This window comes from Oncorhynchus mykiss, chromosome 13, assembly GCF_057628025.1.
Source record: "Oncorhynchus mykiss isolate SJ-2025 chromosome 13, ASM5762802v1, whole genome shotgun sequence".
In the NCBI taxonomy this organism is placed as follows: domain Eukaryota; kingdom Metazoa; phylum Chordata; class Actinopteri; order Salmoniformes; family Salmonidae; genus Oncorhynchus; species Oncorhynchus mykiss.
The window spans coordinates 62,867,325-62,891,370 of record NC_143034.1 but is presented as its reverse complement, the minus strand read 5'-3'; the positions used below and the strand labels follow the sequence as shown (position 1 = coordinate 62,891,370).

At 43.3% G+C, this 24,046-nt stretch overlaps 1 protein-coding gene across 1 annotated transcript in view; it reads left to right on the top strand.

Annotated features, from left to right (window-relative positions):
- LOC110486800 (protein kinase C alpha type) overlaps positions 1–24,046 on the top strand; it is a 206,491-nt gene that overhangs the window by 176,222 nt on the left and 6,223 nt on the right. The window contains exons 9-15 of the mRNA XM_090197092.1: positions 8,061–8,207; positions 8,440–8,613; positions 12,220–12,311; positions 12,568–12,630; positions 18,097–18,235; positions 19,270–19,350; positions 21,677–21,784. Of these exons, the coding sequence (XP_090053218.1) occupies positions 8,061–8,207; positions 8,440–8,613; positions 12,220–12,311; positions 12,568–12,630; positions 18,097–18,235; positions 19,270–19,350; positions 21,677–21,784 (804 nt within the window). The remainder of the gene's footprint in view (positions 1–8,060; positions 8,208–8,439; positions 8,614–12,219; positions 12,312–12,567; positions 12,631–18,096; positions 18,236–19,269; positions 19,351–21,676; positions 21,785–24,046) is intronic.

Here is a 24,046-nt window from a genome sequence, read left to right as displayed (position 1 = left end):
TCTCTCCTCTTTAGCTGTGTGATTAAATATTACTCTCCACTTTAGCTGTGTGATTAAATATTACTCTCTCCTCTTCAGCTGTGTGATTAAATATTACTCTCCACTTTAGCTGTGTGATTGAATATTACTCTCTCCTCTTCAGCTGTGTGATTAAATATTACTCTCTCCTCTTCAGCTGTGTGATTAAATATTACTCTCCACTTTAGCTGTGTGATTAAATATTACTCTCTCCTCTTCAGCTGTGTGATTAAATATTACTCTCCACTTTAGCTGTGTGATTGAATATTACTCTCTCCTCTTCAGCTGTGTGATTAAATATTACTCTCCACTTTAGCTGTGTGATTGAATATTACTCTCTCCTCTTTAGCTGTGTGATTGAATATTACTCTCTCCTCTTTAGCTGTGTGATTGAATATTACTCTCTCCTCTTTAGCTGTGTGATTGAATATTACTCTCTCCTCTTTAGCTGTGTGATTGAATATTACTCTCTCCTCTTTATCTGTGTGATTAAATATTACTCTCCACTTTAGCTGTGTGATTGAATATTACTCTCTCCACTTTAGCTGTGTGATTGAATATTACTCTCTCCTCTTTAGCTGTGTAATTAAATATTACTCTCTCCTCTTTAGCTGTGTGATTAAATATTACTCTCTCCTCTTTAGCTGTGTGATTGAATATTACTCTCCTCTTCAGCTGTGTGTTTGAATATTACTCTCTCCTCTTTAGCTGTGTGTTTGAATATTACTCTCTCCTCTTTAGCTGTGTGATTGAATATTACTCTCTCCTCTTTAGCTATGTGATTGAATATTACTCTCTCCTCTTTAGCTGTGTGATTGAATATTACTCTCTCCTCGTTAGCTGTGTGATTAAATATTACTCTCTCCTCTTTAGCTATGTGATTGAATATTACTCTCTCCTCTTCAGCTGTGTGATTAAATATTACTCTCTCCTCTTTAGCTGTGTGATTAAATATTACTCTCTCCTCTTTTGCTGTGTGATTGAATATTACTCTCTCCTCTTCAGCTGTGTGATTGAATATTACTCTCTCCTCTTTAGCTGTGTGATTGAATATTACTCTCTCCTCTTTAGCTGTGTGATTGAATATTACTCTCTCCTCTTTATCTGTGTGATTAAATATTACTCTCTCCTCTTCAGCTGTGTGATTGAATATTACTCTCTCCTCTTTAGCTGTGTGATTGAATATTACTCTCTCCTCTTTAGCTGTGTGATTGAATATTACTCTCTCCTCTTCAGCTGTGTGATTAAATATTACTCTCTCCTCTTTTGCTGTGTGATTAAATATTACTCTCTCCTCTTTAGCTGTGTGATTGAATGTTACTCTCTCCTCTTCAGCTGTGTGTTTGAATATTACTCTCTCCTCTTTAGCTGTGTGATTGAATATTACTCTCTCCTCTTTAGCTGTGTGATTAAATATTACTCTCTCCTCTTCAGCTGTGTGATTGAATATTACTCTCTCCTCTTTATCTGTGTGTTTGAATATTACTCTCTCCTCTTTAGCTGTGTGATTGAATATTACTTGGAATGAATGCTCTCAGAGTACTACTAGCCCCTTTCACATTTCTCTTTTTCTGTCTATTTTCCTCCGTCTCTTTAATCCATACAAACTCCTGACACAGTACCACAGGGCAAAACCATATAACCTCCTTTCCTCGCGTAGTCTCCTGTCCTGAAACAGTCTCCTGAGACCTACATGTAGTTGGGTTGTTTTAATTCTCATGTCGCTCTATTCAACAGCCTTCACATCCCTCCAAGGCCAGGGTTTTCACAAGTCTGGGTGGGTTGCCTGGGAAACCAAAACATCATCATCAGGAAGAGAGAGAGAGAGAAAGAGAGAGAGAGAGCGAGAGAGAGAGAGAGAGAGAGAGAGAGATGCCTCTACAGGTGTATAGTATCATTAGAATATTGTAGCTCTTGAGCATGGTGTCCGTTGCATATTGTGAGAGATGGTTTTGACATTCTCTGTATGTGCTGATAATGCCATCCTTCATTAAAAATAAGCTGTTAATAATCATGGATATCGAAGCGCTTTAAAGGGGTGGTGGGGACTTACTACCACTGTAGCTTCTCTTTCCTGTCTCTTCTAGGCCTGCCAATTAAACCACTACCTCAAGGTAGCTCTTCTGCCCCCCCACCTCTCCTTTAACCATCCCTCCTTTTCCCACCCTTGTCTATCAGCTCTGCAGTCTCCTCTTGTCTTCTTCCATTGATGTCTCACACCTCTCCTCTGATGGTTTGAGTAGCGCTCAGCTTCTTCAAACCTGATTTACTAACAAAGATGCCAAGTTTGTACAGGTCAGGTCATGTGGTTAGGAGCCATTCCAGGCCTGGTCTGCTATGCAAGAGAAATTCTCACATTTTCACTATTACGTCACACATTGTACACACACACACAGACACACGCATAAACACACACACACATAAACACACACACACAAACACACACACAGCGTTGATGTTAGTAAATCTGTGGACCACACAGACCTCTGGAGGGGTCCTCATCCTCACCATCTCAGGCTCAGCAATGCACTGTCATTGCCCAGGAGAGCAACACTACTGCTCCTCATTGGCTAATTCTGACAATGACCCCTCCTTATTGGCCAGTAGTGTGGTCCGCAGCCCACCTTCAATTAGTCCATCACAAGCTAGACTATAGAAGGCTAATAAGTGGTTAAGCATGTGGGCATGTGTATCGTGTTGAACTGTCCTGTACATGCACGCCTTGGTGTGTGCACACACTCTCCTCCACAAGGTGGCAACATTGGATTGGATTCAATTGTATAGGTTTGTGTGTGTGTGTGTGTGTGTGTGTGTGTGTGTGTGTGTGTGTGTGTGTGTGTGTGTGTGTGTGTGTGTGTGTGTGTGTGTGTGTGTGTGTGTGTGTGTGTGTGTGTGTGTGTGTGTGCGTGCGTGCGTTAAACTCTATGGTCAAATGCTCTCACAAAATCTATTGTATGTTTCACATTGTCTAACTTCTCATCTACGTTAAGCTTTTTTGTTGTACAAACTAAACTTCAGATTCCAACACATCACCATCATTGGAAAGCATTTAAGTCATCATATCAGCTAACATAAAACTGTAGTAACATAGTAAGTAAGTACTGTAGTGAGTACTTACTTAAAAAAGTGCCTTTTTAATGCTTTGCATACATAAAAAAAAGAAAACATTGCACCTTGTGTTTCACTGCCATTCTGATGTTGACCACTAGAGCTAGCTGCTCTTTTTCCTACCAATAGCCACTAGATTGGAAACCGATAACACCGCCTAACACTACCAACCCATTTAGTCAACGTTAATGTCAACACACCTACCTATATTCTCCCTGTAGGTCTAACATGATGACGTTCTGAAGTTCATGCTTGTTGTTGGTGGTGTGTCGGTGCAGTAAAGGGCCGGTCCCTATGCTCTGCTTGCATTAGCCTCTCCTGTCTATAGACTGGTTTAGCGTCTGTCTCTGAGCAATCATACATCAGTCAGCCCACCTTTATTTATTTAAACAGGTAGGCTAGTTGAGAACAAGTTCTCATTTACAACTGCGACCTGGCCAAGATAAAGCAATGCAGTGCGACACAAACAACAACACAGAGTTACACATGGAATAAACAAACATACAGTCAATAACACAATAGAAAAAAAGTCTGTATACAGTGTGTGCAAATGAGGTAAGATTAGGGAGGTAAGGCAAAAAATAGGCCATTACTGGCAAAATAATTACAATTTAGCAATTAAACACTGGAATAATAGATGTGCAGAAGATGAATGTGCAAGTAGAGATACCGGGGTGCGAAGGAGCAAAAAATAAAATAACAGTATGGGGGTGAGGTAGTTGGATGGGCTGTTTATAGATGGGCTATGTACAGGTGCAGTGATCTGTGAGCTGCTCTGACAGCTGGTGCTTAAAGTTAGTGAAGGAGATATGAGTCTCCAGCTTCAGTGATTTTTGCAATTCGTTCCAGTCATTGGCAGCAGAGAACTGGAAGTAAAGGTGGCCAAAGGAGGAATTGGCTTTGGGGGTGACCAGTGAAATATACCTGCTGGAGCGTGTGCTACGGGTGGGTACTGCTATGGTGACCAGTGAGCTGAGGTAAGGCGGGGCTTTACCTAGAAAGTACTTATAGATGACCTGGAGCCAGTGGGTGTGGCGACAAATACGAAGCGAGGGCCAGCCAACGAGAGCATACAGGTCGCAGTGGTGGGTAGTATATGGGGCTTTGGTGACAAAACAGATGGCACTGTGATAGACTGCATCCAATATGCTGAGTAGAGTGTTGGAGGCTATTTTGTAAATTACATCGCCAAAGTCAAGGATCGATAGGATAGTCAGTTTTACGAGGGTATGTTTGGCAGCATGAGCGAAGGACGCTTCGTTACGAAATAATAAGCTGATTCTAGATTTAATTTTTGGATTTGGATTGGAGATGCTTAATGTGAGTCTGGAAGGAGAGTTTACAGTCTAACCAGACACCTAGGTATTTGTAGATGTCCACATATTCTAAGTCAGAACCGTCCAGTGTAGTGATGCTGGACGGGCGCGCAGGTGTTGGTAGCGATCAGTTGAAGAGCATGCATTTAGTTTTACTTGCATTTAAGAGCAGTTGGAGGCCACGGAAGGAGTGTTGCATGGCGTTGAAGCTCGTCTGGAGGTTAGTTAACACAGTGCCCAAAGAAGGGCCAGAAGTATACAGAATGGTATCGTCTGCGTAGAGGTGGATCAGAGAATCACTAACAGCAAGAGCGACATCATTGATGTATACAGAGAAAAGAGTCGGCCCGAGAATTAAACCCTGTGGCACCCCCATAGAGACTGCCAGAGGTGCAGAAAACAGGCCCTCCGATTTGACACACTGAACTCAGTCTGAGAAGTAGTTGGTGAATCAGGCGAGGCAGTCATTTGAATAACCAAGGCTGTTGAGTCTGCCAATAAGAATGTTGTTGATTGACAGAGTCGAATGCCTTGGCCAAGTCGATGAATACAGCTGTACAGTATTGTCTCTTATTGATGGAGGTTATGATATCGTTTATGACCCTGAGCGTGGCTGAGGTGCACCCATGACCAGCTCTGAAACCAGATTGCATAGCGGAGAGGGTGTGTTGGGATTCGAAATGGTCGGTGATCTCTTTGTTAACTTGGCTTTCGAAGACCTTGGAAGGCAGGGTAGGATAGATATAGGTCTGTAGCAGTTTGGGTCTAGAAGAGGGGGATGACCGCAGCAGCTTTTCAATCTTTGGAGATTTCAGACAATAAGAAAGAGAGGTTGAACAGGCTAGAAATAGGGGTTGTAACAATTTTGTCTAATCATTTTAGAAGGGAGGGTCCAGATTGTCTAGTTTTGCTGATTTGTAGGGGTCCAGATGTTGACCAGGGTAGGGGTGGCCAGGTGGAAAGCAAGGCCAGCTGTAGAAAAATGCTTATTGAAATTCTCAATTATCGTGGATTTATCGGTGGTGACAGTGTTTCCTAGCCTCAGTGCAGTGGGCAGCTGAGAGGAGGTGCTCTTATTCTCCATGAACTTTACAGTGTCCCATAACTTTTTGGAGTTTGTGCTACAGGATGCAAATTTCTGTTTGAAAAAGCTAGCCATTGCTTTCCTAACTGCCTGTGTATATTGGGGGGCTATTCGATGCTAATGCAGTATGCTACAGAATGTTTTTGTGCTGGTCAAGGGCAGTCAGGTCTGGAGTGATCCACGGGCTATATCTGTTCCTGGTCCTACATTTTTTGAATGGGACATGCTTATTTAAGATTGTGAGGAAAGCACTTTTAAAGAATAACCAGGCATCTTCTACTGACGGAATGAGGTCAATATCCTTCCAGGATACCCGGGCCAGGTCGATTAGAAAGGCCTGCTTGCTGAAGTGTTTAAGGGAGCGTTTGACAGTGATGAGGGGTGGTCATTTGACCGCAGACCCATTACAGACGCAAGCAATGAGGCAGTGATCGCTGAGATCCTGTTTGAAGACAGCAGAGGTGTATTTGGAGGGCAGGTTGGTTAGGATGATATCTGTGAGGGTGCCTGTGTTTACGGATTTGGGTGGGTTCTGGTGGGTTCATTGATAATTTGTGTGAGATTGAGGTACATCAAGCTTAGATTGTAGCATGGCCGGGGTGTTAAGCATGTCCCAGTTTAGGTCAAATAACAGCACGAGCTCTGAAGATAGATGGGGGACAATCAATTCACATATGGTGTCCAGGGCACAGCTGGGGGCAGAAGGTGGTCTATAGCAAGCGGCAACGGTTGGCCTTCATCAGAGTGTCAAGAGTCTTTCCCTGGTGTCCAGAGACAAATTTCAACAAATTAAAAATACCTAGTTATCGAAAAGACAAAGTCAACCGGTCCTTAAAAAATTGCAGTTCATTTTGTCAAATCGTGTTTGTATTTTTCATCAGGTGTGCATTCATCACCAGAATCATAATAGAATCAGGACCGTGATAGCGAGTCTGGTCCAAGGCTTCAGTTCTTTCTGAAATGCAATCATAGACAGGTAGTTGGCCTGGCAACAGTTGTCTCTCTGCTGGGTGTTAGTTTCCTTTTTCTCTTGTTATCTGAAAGAAACAGACAGCGGTTGGAGCTGCAGTGGTGGCCGGTGAGCTCTAATTGCCCTCTGTGTTGGGGACATGGCAGTCCAATCATTGTCACAAAGGGGAACAGAGACACCCCTACTGACCCACACCCATGCCCTCACAATAATGCCAAATACTACTCTGGATAACTGTCAATCAAAGGGCAACAAATATATTTTTTTATGCTCCAATCAGTCGATATGAAACATCAAAACATCTGAATTGTTCTGTTATTACAACTTTTAGTTATCAAATCTTTATGTTGTCTTGGTGTTTCTGCATTCATTTTCTGAATAAGTTTGTGTTGTTTGGGATATAAATTGTTTCTGAAGCTCTATAGGAACTTGTTATTACCACCTCCCTACTAGCTATGAAGTAGCTTCATCATGGGTCCATTCTGAATCCTTGAAAATATGTAGATCTTAAAAGCTGTAAGCCTATCGTCAAAGGATAGAGCATGGTAGCAGTCTATTACCATGGCATCTATCCCAGTGTTAAAGCTACCATAAAGCAGACAGATGAGTGGGAATAGTGTTTGTGACTACCTGACTGTTATGGAACTCCCACAAGTCCCAGAGGACCAGACTATACTTTCTGACTGACTCTCTGTCAGTCTCATAGGCAGGAGACACTTAAAGGGGCAATCTGCTATTTAAACAACACAAAAGTGGACACCCCTCTGCTTTTTTGGGTAAACACCTGAGGTATAGGGTTAGGGAAATGTATTGACAGAGCAATCGATGCAAGAACTGACCATCCATCTGATCAAAATGACAGTTTTAACTATTTTGAAGCTATACAGTGTTTGTTTACAATTACATTGTTTACAAACAATGGAGTAAAACAATCTTCTATTTTGGGTTCTGATGACAGTTGAACTACTCTCATGAGGCATTTCTAAGTTATATTCTTGACGAATCAATGGATATATATAATTCATTTAAAAGTCCCAAAATGGATGTAGCAATCGCAGATTGCCCCTTTAATGCTTGGTCTCAACTCTGTTCCACACCAATAGACACTGGATGACAGGCAGCTGAGCACTGGGTTTCATTTGATGCTGTCAGAATCAGAAGAGTAGAATTTCATCATGTTGGTTGTTCGAAAGAAAGAATCTGGATGCATCCCAAATAGCCCCCTGTTCCCTTTATAGTGCACTACTTTAGATTAGAGGCCTATGGGTGCCACTCTCCCTTAAGGACAGATCATTTACTTGGCAGGCTGCATCAAGCACCTCATGACATTTTTGTTATTTTGTTTGTTGGATGTTGAGTCATGTCTGTGGAGCATGTAGTATGAATTGTAATATGTGGGGTTAATAAAATGTGGTGTAACAAGTTTGTGTTTGTGTGTGTGTGTGTGTGTGTGCGTGCGTGCGATGTGTGTGTGTGTGTGTGTGTGTGTGTGCGTGCGTGCGTGCGATGTGTGTGTGTGTGTGTGCGTGCGTACGTATCTGCGTATGTGTGTTTTGCGACGTAGAAAGCCAAGCTGGGCCATGGGAAGAAAGTGATTACGCCAGCGGACCACAGACGGTTCAGCTCGGACCGCACCGTGCCCGGAATGGACCGTGTCCGACTCAGTGACTTCAACTTTCTGGCTCTGCTGGGGAAGGGCAGCTTTGGCAAGGTAAGAGAAGAGGCTGGGAATGTAACATGTGAGTAGTTGAATTCATTAGAGGTTGAGGCATCAAGCTGGACCAGCAGAACCAATGGCAGGGATCATTTTTGACATATTCGGTAGACTACTTTTGAAGTGTGAAAACATCTGACAAACTTATATTTTTGGAATGTAATGTCCCTTTAAGGTTAGGGTTAGGGCTAGTGGTGTAAATCCTTTAACCCCAGGTGTCCCTGTGTAGGTGATGCTGGCAGAGATGAAGTCCACAGAGGAGCTGTACGCCGTCAAGATCCTGAAGAAGGACGTGGTGATCCAGGATGATGATGTGGAGTGTACCATGGTAGAGAAGAGAGTCCTGGCCCAGAGAGACAAACCACCGTTCCTCACTGCACTCCACTCCTGCTTTCAGACTGTGGTAGGTACTGTACACACACATGCACACATGGGCATACATACATGGACTTACACATATACGCACACACACACACACACACACACACACACACACACACACACACACACACACACACACACACACACACACACACACACACACACACACACACACACACACACACACACACACACACACAGGGGATTCCCAGTGGGACTAGGGGGTTCAGGGGTCATGCTGCAGCTGAATAATAGAGGAGGCCTCGTCAGTGTGTTCTCATCACTCTTTCATGAACCTCTCACTGAGAAGAAACAGACAGAGCCCTTGACGACGCATCTACACACACTCCTTTAGAGCACGGGCTTGTGTGTGAAGTCCTCACAAGGATGAGAAACAGACAGAGCCCTTGACGACGCATCTACACACACTCCTGTAGAGCACGGGCTTGTGTGTGAAGTCCTCACAAGGATAAGAAACAGACAGAGCCCTTGACGACGCATCTACACACACTCCTGTAGAGCACGGGCTTGTGTGTGAAGTCCTCACAAGGATAAGAAAACAAAGACAGTTCTGCCAAGTGAAGACATTTTGCCTGTCCCCACAAGGAACATTACTATTTTAGGCTTAGGGGTGGGTTTAGGTTTAGGGTTAGAATTAGGGTTAGGGTTAGAATTAGGGTTAGGTTAAGGGTACAGTTTAGGGTTAAGGTTGGGGTTTTGGATTAGGGTTATGGTTCGGGTTAGGTTAAGGTTTAGGGAAAATAGGATTTTGAATGGGAATCAATCGTTTGGTCCCCACAAGGATAGTAAAACAAATGTGTGTATTTAATGTGTGTATGTTTCTTTTGTGTCATTGTCTTTGTGCGTGTACACGGCACACACTGCTTCAACACAGTGGCCAGTGAGTTGAGTGAGTTGAACCTCTCCAAACAACCCCATCATATAGATCTACAGAGCAGAGGGAGCAGAGAGAGAAGAGAGGCCTTTGTCTTCAATCAGCCCTGTGGAGAGTCCTGCTCCAGCCTCTCTGTCTGACTGACAGATGACTTATAAGGCCTTTCATAAAACAATAAAACACTCAGGTCTGAAGGTTACACCTGACACCTGCTGGGCTTTCATACACTTCAGGGATGGATTATGGGACTGTTGGTCTTCTATGTTGTGTACATCAGCAGGGTACTGATGAGGGTACAAACCTACTGTGTTTTGTTTCCTCCGTTGACGTCTGTCAGCTTTCTATTTCTGTGGTTCAGGTAGTACAGGTATTAATAGGAGGCTGTGGTTCAGGTAGTACAGGTATTAATAGGAGGCTGTGGGTCAGGTAGTACAGGTATTAATAGGAGGCTGTGGTTCAGGTAGTACAGGTATTAATAGGAGGCTGTGGGTCAGGTAGTACAGGTATTAATAGGAGGCTGTGGGTCAGGTAGTACAGGTATTAATGGGAGGCTGTGGGTCAGGTAGTACAGGTATTAATGGGAGGCTGTGGGTCAGGTAGTACAGGTATTAATAGGAGGCTGTGGGTCAGGTAGTACAGGTATTAATAGGCTGTGGGTCAGGTAGTACAGGTATTAATAGGAAGCTGTGGTTCAGGTAGTACAGGTATTAATAGGAGGCTGTGGGTCAGGTAGTACAGGTATTAATAGGAGGCTGTAGGTCAGGTAGTACAGGTATTAATAGGAAGCTGTGGTTCAGGTAGTACAGATATTAATAGGAGGCTGTGGGTCAGGTAGTACAGGTATTAATAGGAGGCTGTGGGTCAGGTAGTACAGGTATTAATAGGCTGTGGGTCAGGTAGTACAGGTATTAATAGGAGGCTGTAGGTCAGGTAGTACAGGTATTAATAGGAGGCTGTGGGTCAGGTAGTACAGGTATTAATAGGAGGCTGTGGGTCAGGTAGTACAGGTATTAATAGGAGGCTGTAGGTCAGGTAGTACAGGTATTAATAGGAGGCTGTGGGTCAGGTAGTACAGGTATTAATAGGAGGCTGTAGGTCAGGTAGTACAGGTATTAATAGGAGGCTGTAGGTCAGGTAGTACAGGTATTAATAGGAGGCTGTGGTTCAGGTAGTACAGGTATGAATAGGCTGTGGGTCAGGTAGTACAGGTATTAATAGGAGGCTGTAGGTCAGGTAGTACAGGTATTAATAGGCTGTAGGTCAGGTAGTACAGGTATTAATAGGAGGCTGTGGTTCAGGTAGTACAGGTATTAATAGGAGGCTGTGGGTCAGGTAGTACAGGTATTAATAGGAGGCTGTGGGTCAGGTAGTACAGGTATTAATAGGAGGCTGTGGTTCAGGTAGTACAGGTATTAATAGGAGGCTGTGGGTCACGTAGTACAGGTATTAATAGGAGGCTGTGGGTCACGTAGTACAGGTATTAATAGGAGGCTGTAGGTCAGGTAGTACAGGTATTAATAGGAGGCTGTAGGTCAGGTAGTACAGGTATTAATAGGAGGCTGTGGTTCAGGTAGTACAGGTATTAATAGGAGGCTGTGGGTCAGGTAGTACAGGTATTAATAGGAGGCTGTGGTTCAGGTAGTACAGGTATTAATAGGAGGCTGTGGGTCAGGTAGTACAGGTATTAATAGGAGGCTGTGGTTCAGGTGGTACAGGTATTAATAGGAGGCTGTAGTTCAGGTAGTACAGGTATTAATAGGAGGCTGTGGGTCAGGTAGTACAGGTGTTAATAGGAGGCTGTGGGTCAGGTAGTACAGGTATTAATAGGAGGCTGTAGGTCAGGTAGTACAGGTATTAATAGGAAGCTGTGGTTCAGGTAGTACAGGTATTAATAGGAGGCTGTGGTTCAGGTAGTACAGGTATTAATAGGAGGCTGTAGGTCAGGTAGTACAGGTATTAATAGGAGGCTGTAGGTCAGGTAGTACAGGTATTAATAGGCTGTGGGTCAGGTAGTACAGGTATTAATAGGAGGCTGTGGGTCAGGTAGTACAGGTATTAATAGGCTGTGGGTCAGGTAGTACAGGTATTAATAGGAGGCTGTGGTTCAGGTAGTACAGGTATTAATAGGAGGCTGTGGGTCAGGTAGTACAGGTATTAATAGGAGGCTGTAGGTCAGGTAGTACAGGTATTAATAGGAGGCTGTGGGTCAGGTAGTACAGGTATTAATAGGAGGCTGTAGGTCAGGTAGTACAGGTATTAATAGGAGGCTGTGGTTCAGGTAGTACAGGTATTAATAGGAGGCTGTGGGTCAGGTAGTACAGGTATTAATAGGAGGCTGTGGTTCAGGTAGTACAGGTATTAATAGGAGGCTGTGGGTCAGGTAGTACAGGTATTAATAGGAGGCTGTGGGTCAGGTAGTACAGGTATTAATAGGAAGCTGTGGTTCAGGTAGTACAGGTATTAATAGGAGGCTGTGGGTCAGGTAGTACAGGTATTAATAGGAGGCTGTGGTTCAGGTAGTACAGGTATTAATAGGAGGCTGTGGTTCAGGTAGTACAGGTATTAATAGGAGGCTGTGGGTCAGGTAGTACAGGTATTAATAGGAGGCTGTAGGTCAGGTAGTACAGAGGTGTTCTATAAACACAACATCCTGCCTTTCAGCTTTTGTGAAGGCTTGTTTGATGTTGATGACTCTCTCTCTCTCCCTCGCTCCATCTCTGTCATCTCTCCTAGGATCGTCTGTACTTTGTGATGGAGTATATTAACGGAGGGGACCTCATGTACCACATTCAGCGTGTGGGCAAGTTCAAGGAGCCACAGGCAGTGTAAGTTACAGTCTGTTGTCACTGGCTATATATCAACAGCCATACATATAGACCTAGCTCACCTATAAGACAGTTTAAAGTCAATAGTGCACAGCATCTATATCCTCAAAGTCAGCTCTCTGTAAATGGATGTACTGTATTATCAACCTGGTATCATACCTTTCTGTAACATCTACTGTTTTGAAAAATCATCACACTTTTCACATATCTACATGCTTTTCCATGTTTCTAAGTGATCATGTTGTTGCCATTGTAGGTTCTATGCTGCAGAGATCGCTGTGGGCCTGTTCTTCCTGCACAGAAAGGGTGTTGTATACAGGTGGGTGTGAAAGTCTCCCTGGAACCATATTCATCTCTACACTAGTTTGGGGGATTTCCTTATCCGGTGTAGTGTAGAAATTTGTCCCACACTGAAATTTAAAACACATCAGGGACAACTACAGTGTTATTGAGAAACTGTGGTGACACAGGGAGTAACTGCTGTTTGTGAAAGCTGAGTATTGAGCTGCAACTTTGCCTGGCTTGTTTATAATAGCTGTATCTTAATTATATCTGCATGCTGAAAAAGTTAGCTTAGAAGGTTCTATAAATACAGACTGAGAGACTCATTGTAGAGGTAGTGAGATAAAAGAAGGAGCAGTACAGGGAAGATAAAGAAAGAGAGAAAGGAAGAGCCAAGGCTAAGAGATGTACAGTTGAAGTTGGAAGTTTACATAACCTTAGGTTGGAGCCATTACAACTCCAACCACTCCACAAATTTCTTGTTAACAAACTATAGTTTTGGCAAGTCAGTTAGGACATCTACTTTGTGCATGACACAAGTCATTTTTCCAACAATTGTTTACAGACAGATTATTTCACTTATACACTTTACACACTGTATCACAATTCCAGTGGGTCAGTTGTACACAAAATGGACTGTGCCTTTAAACAGCTTGGAAAATTACAGAAAATAATGTCATGGCTTTGGAAGCTTATGATAGGCTAATTGACATCGTTTGAGTCAATTGGAGGTGTTGCTGTGGATGTATTTCAAGGCCTACCTTCACACTCAGTGCCTCTTTGCTTGACATCATGGGAAAATGAAAAGAAATCAGCAAAAAATTGGAGACCTCCACCTTGGGAGCAATTTCCAAATGCCTGAAGGTACCACGTTCGTCTGTACAAACAATAGTATGCAAGTATAAACACCATGGGACCATGCAGCCGTCACACCGCTCAGAAAGGAGACGCATTCTGTCTCCTCGAGAACCAACTTACCTGGGTCGAAAAGTGCAAATAAATCCCAGAACAACAGCAAAGGACCTTGTGAAGATGCTGGAGGAAACAGGTACAAAAGTATCTATATCCACAGTAAAACGAGTCCCATATCAACATAACCTGAAAGGCAACTCAGCAAGGAAGAAGCCACTGCTCCAAAACCACCATAAAAAAAGCCAGACTACGGTTTGCAACTGCACATGGGGGCAAAGATCGTACTTTTTGGAGAAATATCCTCTGGGCTGATGAAACAAACATAGAGCTGTTTGGCCATAATGACCATCATTATGTTTGGAGGAAAAAGGGGGAGGATTGCAAGCCGAATAACACCATCCCATCCGTGAAGCACGGGGGTGGCAGCATCATGTTGTGGGGGTGCTTTGCTGCAGGAGGGACTGGGGCACTTCACAAAATAGATGGCATCGTGAGGATGGAAAATTATGTGGACATATTGAAGCAACATCACAAGACATCAGTCAGGAAGTTAAAGCTTGGTCGCAAATGGGTCTTCCAAATGGACAATGACCCCAAGCATACTTCCAAAGTTGTGGTAAAATGGCTTAAGGACAATAAAGGCAAGGTATTGGAGTGGCCATCACAAAGCCCTGACTTCAAATTCTATAGAATATTTGTGGGCAGAACTGAAAGCGTGTGCGAGCAAGAAGGCTTACAAACCTTACTCAGTTACACCAGCTCTGCCAGAATTCACCCAACTTATTGTGGGAAGGTTGTGGAAGGCTACCCGAAACGTTTGACCCAAGTTAAACAATTTAAAGGCAATGCTACCAAATACTAATTGAGTGTATGTAAACATCTGACCCATTGGGAATGTGATGAAAGAAATAAAAGCTAAAATAAATTATTCTCTCTACTATTATTCTGACATTTCACATTCTTAAAATAAAGTGGTGATCCTAACTGGCCTGTAACAGGACATTTTTACTAGGATTAATTGTCAGGAGTGTGAAAATTTAAATGTATTTGGCTAAGGTGTATGTAAACTTCGGACTTCAACTGTACATAGATACTGTACATGGAGAATACTGTAGGCTACAGGGAAAGAGTTAGAGAATGGAGACAAAAGCAATAGTAAGAGAGAATTAGTTTTGAAGAAAGGAAAGACAGATGTAAAGGGGGAGGAATATAGAGGTAGAGATATGGAATGAGAGGTTCAAAGAGAGAGAGAAAGAGAAAGCTCTGTTTTATCTCCATCAAATCAAATCAAATTGTATTTGTCACATACACATGGTTAGCAGATATTAATGTGAGTGTAGCGAAATGCTTGTGCTTCTAGTTCCGACAATGCAGTAATAACCAACGAGTAATCTAACCTAACAATTCCACAACAACTATCTTATACACACAAGTGTAAAGGGATGAAGAATATGTACATAAAAATATATGAATGAGTGATGGTACAGAACGGCATAGGCAAGATGGAGTAGATGGTATTGAGTACAGTATATACATCTCCATCCCGCGGATCAGCGGGTTGTTACCTACCCTCACCACCTGGGGGTGGCCCGTCAGGAAGTCCAGTACCCAGTTGCACAGGGCGGGGTTGAGACCCAGGGTCTCGAGCTTGATGATGAGTTTGGAGGGTACTATGGTGTTAAATGATGAGCTGTAGTCGATGAACAGCATTCTCACATAGGTATTCCTCTTGTCCAGATGGGTTAGGGCAGTGTGCAGTGTGGTTGCGATTGCATCGTCTGTGGACCTATTGGGGCGGTAAGCAAATTGGAGTGGGTCTAGGGTGTCAGGTAGGATGGAGGTGATATGGTCCTTGACTAGTCTCTCAAAGCACTTCATGATGACGGAAGTGAGTGCTACGGGGCAGTAGTCGTTTAGCTCAGTTACCGTAGCTTTCTTGAGAACAGGAACAATGGTGGCCCTCTTGAAGCATGTGGGAACACTAGACTGGGATAAGGATTGATTGAATATGTCCGTAAACACACCAGCCAGCTGGTCTGCCTAGGAGCAAGACATCCTGGTCCGTGATGGGGCTGGTTTTCTTTTTGTAATCTGTGATTGAATGTAGACCCTGCCACATACCTCTTTTGTCTGAACCATTGAAGCGTGGAATCAGATTGGTCGGAAAAGCGTTGAACAGACCTGAACGCGGGAGCTTCCTGTTTTAGTCTCTGTCTATAGGCTGGGAGCAACAAAATGGAGTCGTAGTCAGCTTTTCCAAAAGGAGGGCAGGGGGAGGGCCTTATATGCGTTGCGGAAGTTAGAATAACAATGATCCAGGGTTTTACCAGCCCTGGTAGCTCAATCAATATGCTGATAGAATTTAGGGAGTCTTGTTTTCAGATTAGCCTTGTTAAAATCTCCAGCTACAATGAATGCAGCCTCAGGATATGTGGTTTCCAGTTTACATAGAGTCAAATAAAGTTTGTTCAGGGCTGTCGGGGAGGAATATATGCGGCTGTGATTATAATCGAAGAGAATTCTCTTGGTAGATAATGCGGATGACATTTGATTGTGAGGAATTCTAATTCAGGTGAACAGAAGGACTTGAGTTCCTGTATGTTGTTATGATCACACCACGTCTCGTTAATCATAAGGCATACCCCCCCGCCCATCTTCTTACCAGAAAGATGCTTGTTTCTGTCGGTGCGATGTGTGAAGAAACCAGCTGACTGTAACGACTCCGATAGCGTGTCTCGAGTGAACCATGTTTCCGTGAAGCAAAGAACGTTACAGTCTGTTATGTCTCTCTGGAATGCTACCCTTTCTCGGATTTCATCAACCTTGTAGTCAAGAGACTGGACATTGGCGAGTAGTATGCTCGGGAGCGGTGCGCGATGTGCCCGTCTACGGAGCCTGACCAGAAGACCGCTTCGTCGGCCCCGTTTACGGTGACGTTGTTTTGGTTCCGTTTCGTGAAAGTCGTATTCCTGGTCGTAATGATAGTGAGTTGACGTTGCTCTTATATCCAGAAGTTCCTCTCGACTGTATGTAATAAAACCTAAGATTACCTGGGGTACCAATGTAAGAAATAACACGTAAAAAAACAAAATACTGCATAGTTTCCTAGGAACGTGAAGCGAGGCGGCCATCTCTGTCGGCGCCGGAAGTAATATGTGGTTCTGTGGTAAACACAGTGATATAAAACACAGGGCTTAAAGACAGGGCTAAAACACAGTGATATAAAACACAGTGCTAAAACACAGTGATATAAAACACAGTGATATAAAACACAGGGCTTAAAGACAGGGCTAAAACACAGTGATATAAAACACAGTGCTAAAACACAGTGATATAAAACACAGTAATATAAAACACAGGGCTAAAACACAGTGATATAAAACACAGTGATATAAAACACAGGGCTTAAAGACAGGGCTAAAACACAGTGATATAAAACACAGTGATATAAAACACAGGGCTAAAACACAGTGATATAAAGCACAGTGCTAAAACACAGTGATATAAAACATAGTGCTAAAACACAGTGATAAAAAACACAGGGCTTAAAGACAGGGCTAAAACACAGTGATATAAAACACAGTGCTAAAACACAGTGATATAAAACACAGTGATATAAAACACAGTGCTAAAACACAGTGATATAAAACACAGGGCTTAAAGACAGGGCTAAAACACAGTGATATAAAACACAGTGATATTAAACACAGGGCTAAAACACAGTGATATTAAACACAGTGATATAAGACATAGGGCTTAAACACAGTGATATAAAACACATGACTAAAACACAGTGATATAAGACACAGGGCTAAAACACAGTGATATAAAACACAGTGATATAAGACACAGGGCTAAAACACAGTGATATAAAACACAGTGATATAAGACACAGGGCTAAAACACAGTGATATAAAACACAGGGCTAAAACACAGTGATATAAAACACAGGGCTAAAACACAGTGATATAAGACACAGGGCTAAAACACAGTGATATAAAACACAGTGATATAAGACACAGGGCTAAAACACAGTGATATAAAACACAGGGCTAAAACACAGTGATATAAAACACAGGGCTAAAACACAGTGATATAAGACACAGGACTAAAGGACTAATATAAAACGCAGAGCGAAAGCAAATGAACAGGCAAAAGAGCAGAAAGACGCCAGAAAGGAAGGTAGAAGCGAAGGAATGGTGAAAAGAGGCGGGCTGCTGTAGGACCACAACTGATTAGAGGCCAAAGAATGATTGTCTGTTGTAGTGTTTTAGTGTGTTGAATGCGTGTTGAGGGACAGAAAAACAGGATAATTTAAGGCAAAATATTGATGTTTTTCAAATGTTTTCAGCCTCCCTCTGATCTTCTGCCTCCTTCAGAAAGAACAAACAGTAATAATTCAGTCAACAACACACCAGCTCCGTAATCAAATGACAGCTTACACAATTAAACTCTCAAACGCCTTCCTTCCACATAAGAATTTGTTCTTAACTGACTTGCCTAAAAAAATAATTGCTCTTTCACTGTCTCTGTCTGTCACCAACTCTCTTGCTCTTTATCTCTCTCCCTTTCTTTGATCCCTCTATCACAGGGACCTCAAATTGGACAACGTGATGCTGGACTCTGAGGGCCACATTAAGATAGCAGACTTTGGCATGTGTAAGGAGAACATGTATGAAGGCATGGTCACACGCACTTTCTGTGGTACCCCCGACTATATCGCCCCAGAGGTGAGGACCACGGGGGGGGACTGAGGGGAGAGACTGGGGGCGAGAGATTGAGGGGAGAGACTGATGGGGAGAGACTGAGTGAGAGAGACTGAGTGAGAGAGACTTAAGGTAGAGACTGAGTGGGAGAGACTGATGGGGAGAGACTGATGGGGAGAGACTGATGGGGGAGTCTGAAGGGAGAGACTGAAGGTAGAGATTGAGGGGGAGAGACTGAGGGGGAGAGACTGAGTGAGAGAGACTTAAGGTAGAGACTGAGTGGGAGAGACTTAGGGGAGAGACTGAGTGGGAGAGACTGAGGGGGAGAGACTGAGTGGGAGAGACTGAGGGGGAGAGACTGAGGGGGACAGGAGGGAAGAAATTAAGGGGTAGGGGTGAGGATGCCGAGGGCCAGAGATAAGGGGTCATGAACGGAGACAGGTGGTAGAGCTGCTTCCTGTATTGTCTGCTTGAGGGGGTGACCGGTGGTAGAATGTTCTTTCCCAATTTCTGCACGTGCTGTGTTTTATCCCTCACTACATGTAAGAATTGAATCTCATTTCACGTCTGTGGCAAAAGCCATCACAGCTCAGTTACAATTTAGCTGTGTGTGTGTGTGTGTGTGTGTGTGTGTGTGTGTGTGTGTGTGTGTGTGTGTGTGTGTGTGTGTGTGTGTGTGTGTGTGTGTGTGTGTGTGTGTGTGTGTGTGTGTGTGTGGGTGGACATGTGGACTGGTAAATTGGATGGTAGGAAAATAGTCCTTTGTTATGGCAGATATACATAGCCCACTGTAATAATGGTGGGTGGTGTGGTGGAAGTTTAGAAGAGAACAATCGTATGTGCTGCTACTGCTGTTAACGTAGCTCAGACCAGAGTAACTGTCCTTGACTGAAATTGCAGGCAGAGCAAACCTGGGTAAATATGAAAATCACATGGGTTGCAGTGGTTCCCACATGCTGGTCCCACAATGGAATAGTGGGTGTGTTTGGGTTGGGCTTCCAGCAGTATATTATTCATGTAATGTGGCTCTTTCACCTTTCTCTCCTCTCTCCTGACAGATCATTGCATATCAGCCCTATGGGAAATCAGTGGACTGGTGGGCTTATGGGGTTCTCCTCTACGAGATGCTAGCAGGACAGGTACGTGCAGTAGTATATTTGTCAGATGGAAGTCTATTGTTCAATAGATCAAATGTGGCCTCATGTTATGCTGAGTCCATATTTCATAGCATTCTATAGCCTATATATATATATATATATATGGCTCCAGGTCATCTACAAGACCCTGCTAGGTAAAGTCTCCCCTTATCTCAGCTCGCCAGCAGCAAGAGCGACATCATTGATGTATACATAGAAAAGAGTCGGCTCGAGAATTGAACCCTGTGGCACCCCCATAGAGACTGCCAGAGGTCCCTCCAATTTGACACACTGAACTCTATCAGAGAAGTAGTTGGTGAACCAGGCGAGGAAATAATTTGAGAAACCAAGGCTATTGAGTCTGCCAATAAGAATGTTGTGATTGACAGAGTCGAAAGCCTTAGCCAGGTCGATAAATAAGGCTGCACAGTAATGTCTCTAATCGATGGCAGTTATGCTATCGTTTAGGACTTTGAGCATGGCTGAGGTGTACCCATGACCAGCTCTGAAACCAGTTTGCATAGCGGAGAAGGTACGGTGGGATTCGAAATGGTCGGTAATCTGTTTGTTAACTTGGCTTTTGAAGACCTTAGAAAGGCAGGGTAGAATAGATATAGGTCTGTAGCAGTTTGGGTCTGGAGTGTCTCCCCCTTTGAAGAGGGGGATGATCGCGGCAGCCTTCCAATCTATGGGAATCTCAGACGATACGAAAGAGAGGTTGAACAGGCTAGTAATAGGGGTTGCAACAATTTTGGCAGATCGTTTTAGAAAGAGATGGTCCAGATTGTCTAGCCCGGCTGATTTGTAGGGGTCCAGATTTTGCAGCTCTTTCAGAACATCCGCTATCTGGATTTGAGTGAAGGAGAAGTGGGGGAGGCTTGGGCGAGTTTCTGTGGGGGGGCGGTGGGCTGTTGATCGGGGTGGGGGTAGTCAGGTGGAAAGCATGGCCAGCCGTAGAGAAATGCTTATTGAAATTCTTAATTATAGTGGATTTATTGTTGGTGACAGTGTTTCCTAGCCTCGGTTCAGTGGGCAGCTGGGAGGAGGTGCTCTTATTCTCCTTGGACTTTACAGTGTCGCAGAACGTTTTTGAGTTTGTGCTACAGGATGCAAATTTCTGCTTGAAAAAGCTAGCCTTAGCTTTCCTAATTGCCTGTGTATATTTGTTCCTAACATCCCTGAAAAGTTGCATATCACAGGGGCTGTTTGATGCTAATGCAGTACGCCACAGGATGTTTTTATGCTGGTCAAGGGCAGTCAGGTCTGGAGAGAACCAAGGGCTATATGACTATATATGGCTATATATCTGTTCCTGGTTCTACATGTTTTGAATGGGACATGCTTATTTAAGATGGCGAGGAAGGCACTTTTAAAGAATAACCAGGCATCCTCTACTGACAGGATGAGGTCAATATCCTTCCAGGATACCCGGGCCAGGTCGATTAGAAAGGCCTGCTTGCTGAAGTGTTTTAGGGAGCGTTTGACAGTGATGAGGGGTGGTCATTTGACCGCAGACCCATTACGGATGCAGGCAATGAGGCAGTGAGTACAGACCTGGGTAGTAAGACAGAACTCTGCAGGCTTTCTCTGCAGGAGATTACATCACCGCCCCCTTTGGCAGTTCTATCTTGTCGGAAAATGTTACAGTTAAGGATGGAAATTTCAGGGTTTTTGGTGGTCTTCCTCATCCAGGATTCAGACACGGCTAGGACATCCGGGTTGGCAGAGTGTGCTAATGGCGTTGTTGTCACAGTAGCACTCAATAACAGGGCAAAGCATGTCATTGCATTCTGATGGGACAATCTGAACAGATGGTAGAGAACTATGGCTGGCATCTATTGCCAATATGAACCCACTGTACACCAATGACTTCTATGACAGATGAAAGACTTCACAGAGGAACATTAAAGGAACTCACACACACACACACACACACAGAAATTAGATCCACAGGTTGGTTCTGAGTGGCTGCTGGGTTTTTAGGGCTGAGTTCCCAACTGTCCTCTGTTTTATTCCACCTCAGAGTGGTGGCTAGTCCGGTGGTATCGCGCTGTGTAAGATCACAAAGACAAGGGGATTGATTGGTCACAAAATACATGATTGGTCACATTTCTTTGGCTATTTGTCCTTTTTGAAGATATACTGTAAGTATACCATAAGCACTGCATGTACAGTAAAATTATTTTCATATCTTATCCACTATAACCATGTTGCTACAAATGTGGACCTTCAGTAAGCAAATTGCAGTAAAATGTGGACCCTCACTCGTGTGTACATTTTGGTTGTCAACTGTATCAATGAATGACGTGTGTATGTTGTTTCCCTGAAGCCGCCGTTCGATGGAGAGGATGAAGATGAGTTGTTCCAGTCCATCATGGAGCACAACGTGTCCTACCCCAAGTCCATGTCTAAGGAGGCTGTCGTCATCTGCAAGGGAGTAAGTAGCTGGGAGATATGGGGTTGTATCTCTCCTACAGTAACTCACTGAGAGATATGGGGTTGTATCTCTCCTACAGTAACTCACTGGGAGATATGGGGTTGTATCTCTCCTACAGTAACTCACTGAGAGATATGTGGTTGTATCTCTCCTACAGTAACTCACTGAGAGATATGGGGTTGTATCTCTCCTACAATAACTCACTGAGAGATATGGGGTTGTATCTCTCCTACAGTAACTCACTGAGAGATATGGGGTTGTATCTCTCCTACAGTAACTCACTGGGAGATATGGGGTTGTATCTCTCCTACAGTAACTCACTGGGAGATATGTGGTTGTATCTCTCCTACAGTAACTCACTGAGAGATATGGGGTTGTATCTCTCCTACAGTAACTCACTGAGAGATATGGGGTTGTATCTCTCCTACAGTAACTCACTGGGAGATATGGGGTTGTATCTCTCCTACAGTAACTCACTGGGAGATATGTGGTTGTATCTCTCCTACAGTAACTCACTGGGAGATATGGGGTTGTATCTCTCCTACAGTAACTCACTGAGAGATATGGGGTTGTATCTCTCCTACAGTAACTCACTGGGAGATATGGGGTTGTATCTCTCCTACAGTAACTCACTGAGAGATATGGGGTTGTATCTCTCCTACAGTAACTCACTGAGAGATATGGGGTTGTATCTCTCCTACAGTAACTCACTGGGAGATATGGGGTTGTATCTCTCCTACAGTAACTCACTGAGAGATATGGGGTTGTATCTCTCCTACAGTAACTCACTGAGATATATGGGGTTGTATCTCTCCTACAGTAACTCACTGGGAGATATGGGGTTGTATCTCTCCTACAGTAACTCACTGAGAGATATGGGGTTGTATCTCTCCTACAGTAACTCACTGAGAGATATGGGGTTGTATCTCTCCTACAGCAACTCACTGGGAGATATGGGGTCATCATTTTAAATGGGCATCGATGACCCTATACATAAGTTGTTCAACTCATGTACAAAGCATTTTACACAATGCTTGTGAGGCAACATATATATATTTTTGACACCACACAACGGTGCCAATGTGATTTGGAACTGGATGGCATGCTCCAACTGAAAGTTTGCTGCATTTCTACACATTTTCCCATGGGGCGGAGGGAAGTTTTAGTAATTTTATATAATTTCATTGGCAGTGGGTGGAGAGAAAATTTTTACAGCTAATTTCCTGTAATTCCACACGTTTTGCCACAGGGTGATGAAAAATGTTTCAGTAATAAAAATGAATAAGGGCCCCCGGTCGGTAATTTGACCATGATTACTACATGTTAATATAGCTGGCTAGACTAACTTACCGATCTCATTTTGTTTGCTGACATGGGCTGATTGAGTGACTGTCAGTGACTGACATGACAAGAAAAATACTGCTGATGCACAAACACATTTCATTCTACAATTGTAACTCTCAACAGTAAGTTGAGATCCTGACTAAGTTCCTACAAAAGCGGGCCACCTGGCAGGCCACCTGGCGGGTCACCATCCCTGGTCTCCTTGGTATCAAAGTCACATAGTCTTCCTCTTCTTTCTGTGGATGGCCATGCTTATATACACTATCGTTCAAAAGTTTGGGGTCACTTAGAAATGTTCTTGTTATTGAAAGAAAAGCATTTTTTTGTCCATTAAAAGAACATAAAATGTATCAGAAATACAGTGTAGATATTGTTAATGTTGTAAATGACTATTGTAGTTGGAAACGACTGATTTTTTAATGGAATATCTACATAGGCATAGGCCCCAAACTTTTGAATGGCAGTGTACCATTGAAATTTGAATTTTGCAGCAATTTACACATAGAAGAGATTCAATTTAGATGTTCTGTCTTCGGTTCAGTTACTTAGGGATGATGTCACCCGCTGTCCATGCTTCTGAACATATACAGTAATTCATCTGATGCTCTATTGTTGTCGTGACAACAGAGGCGTGTCTCCTCAACCCTTCTCTCCTCCACCTTTAAATCTATATGATCTATGAAATCATTATTAAATGAGACAATTTGGAGTTGAATAAAATAGGCGCTAAATACATATTATCGATAACCATCATTTGCAATTTCCTCCCCTTTCTATTTTTAGGCTGGATTCTGAATAATGAAAATATGGATCAAAAATAAGGTTATTAAGGAATGCTGTTGGAAAGGGAAATATAGAGTGGCTTTAAGAGTTGAAGGGAAGCTACACAACAGACCACCAGTACACCAGTAATAAAGA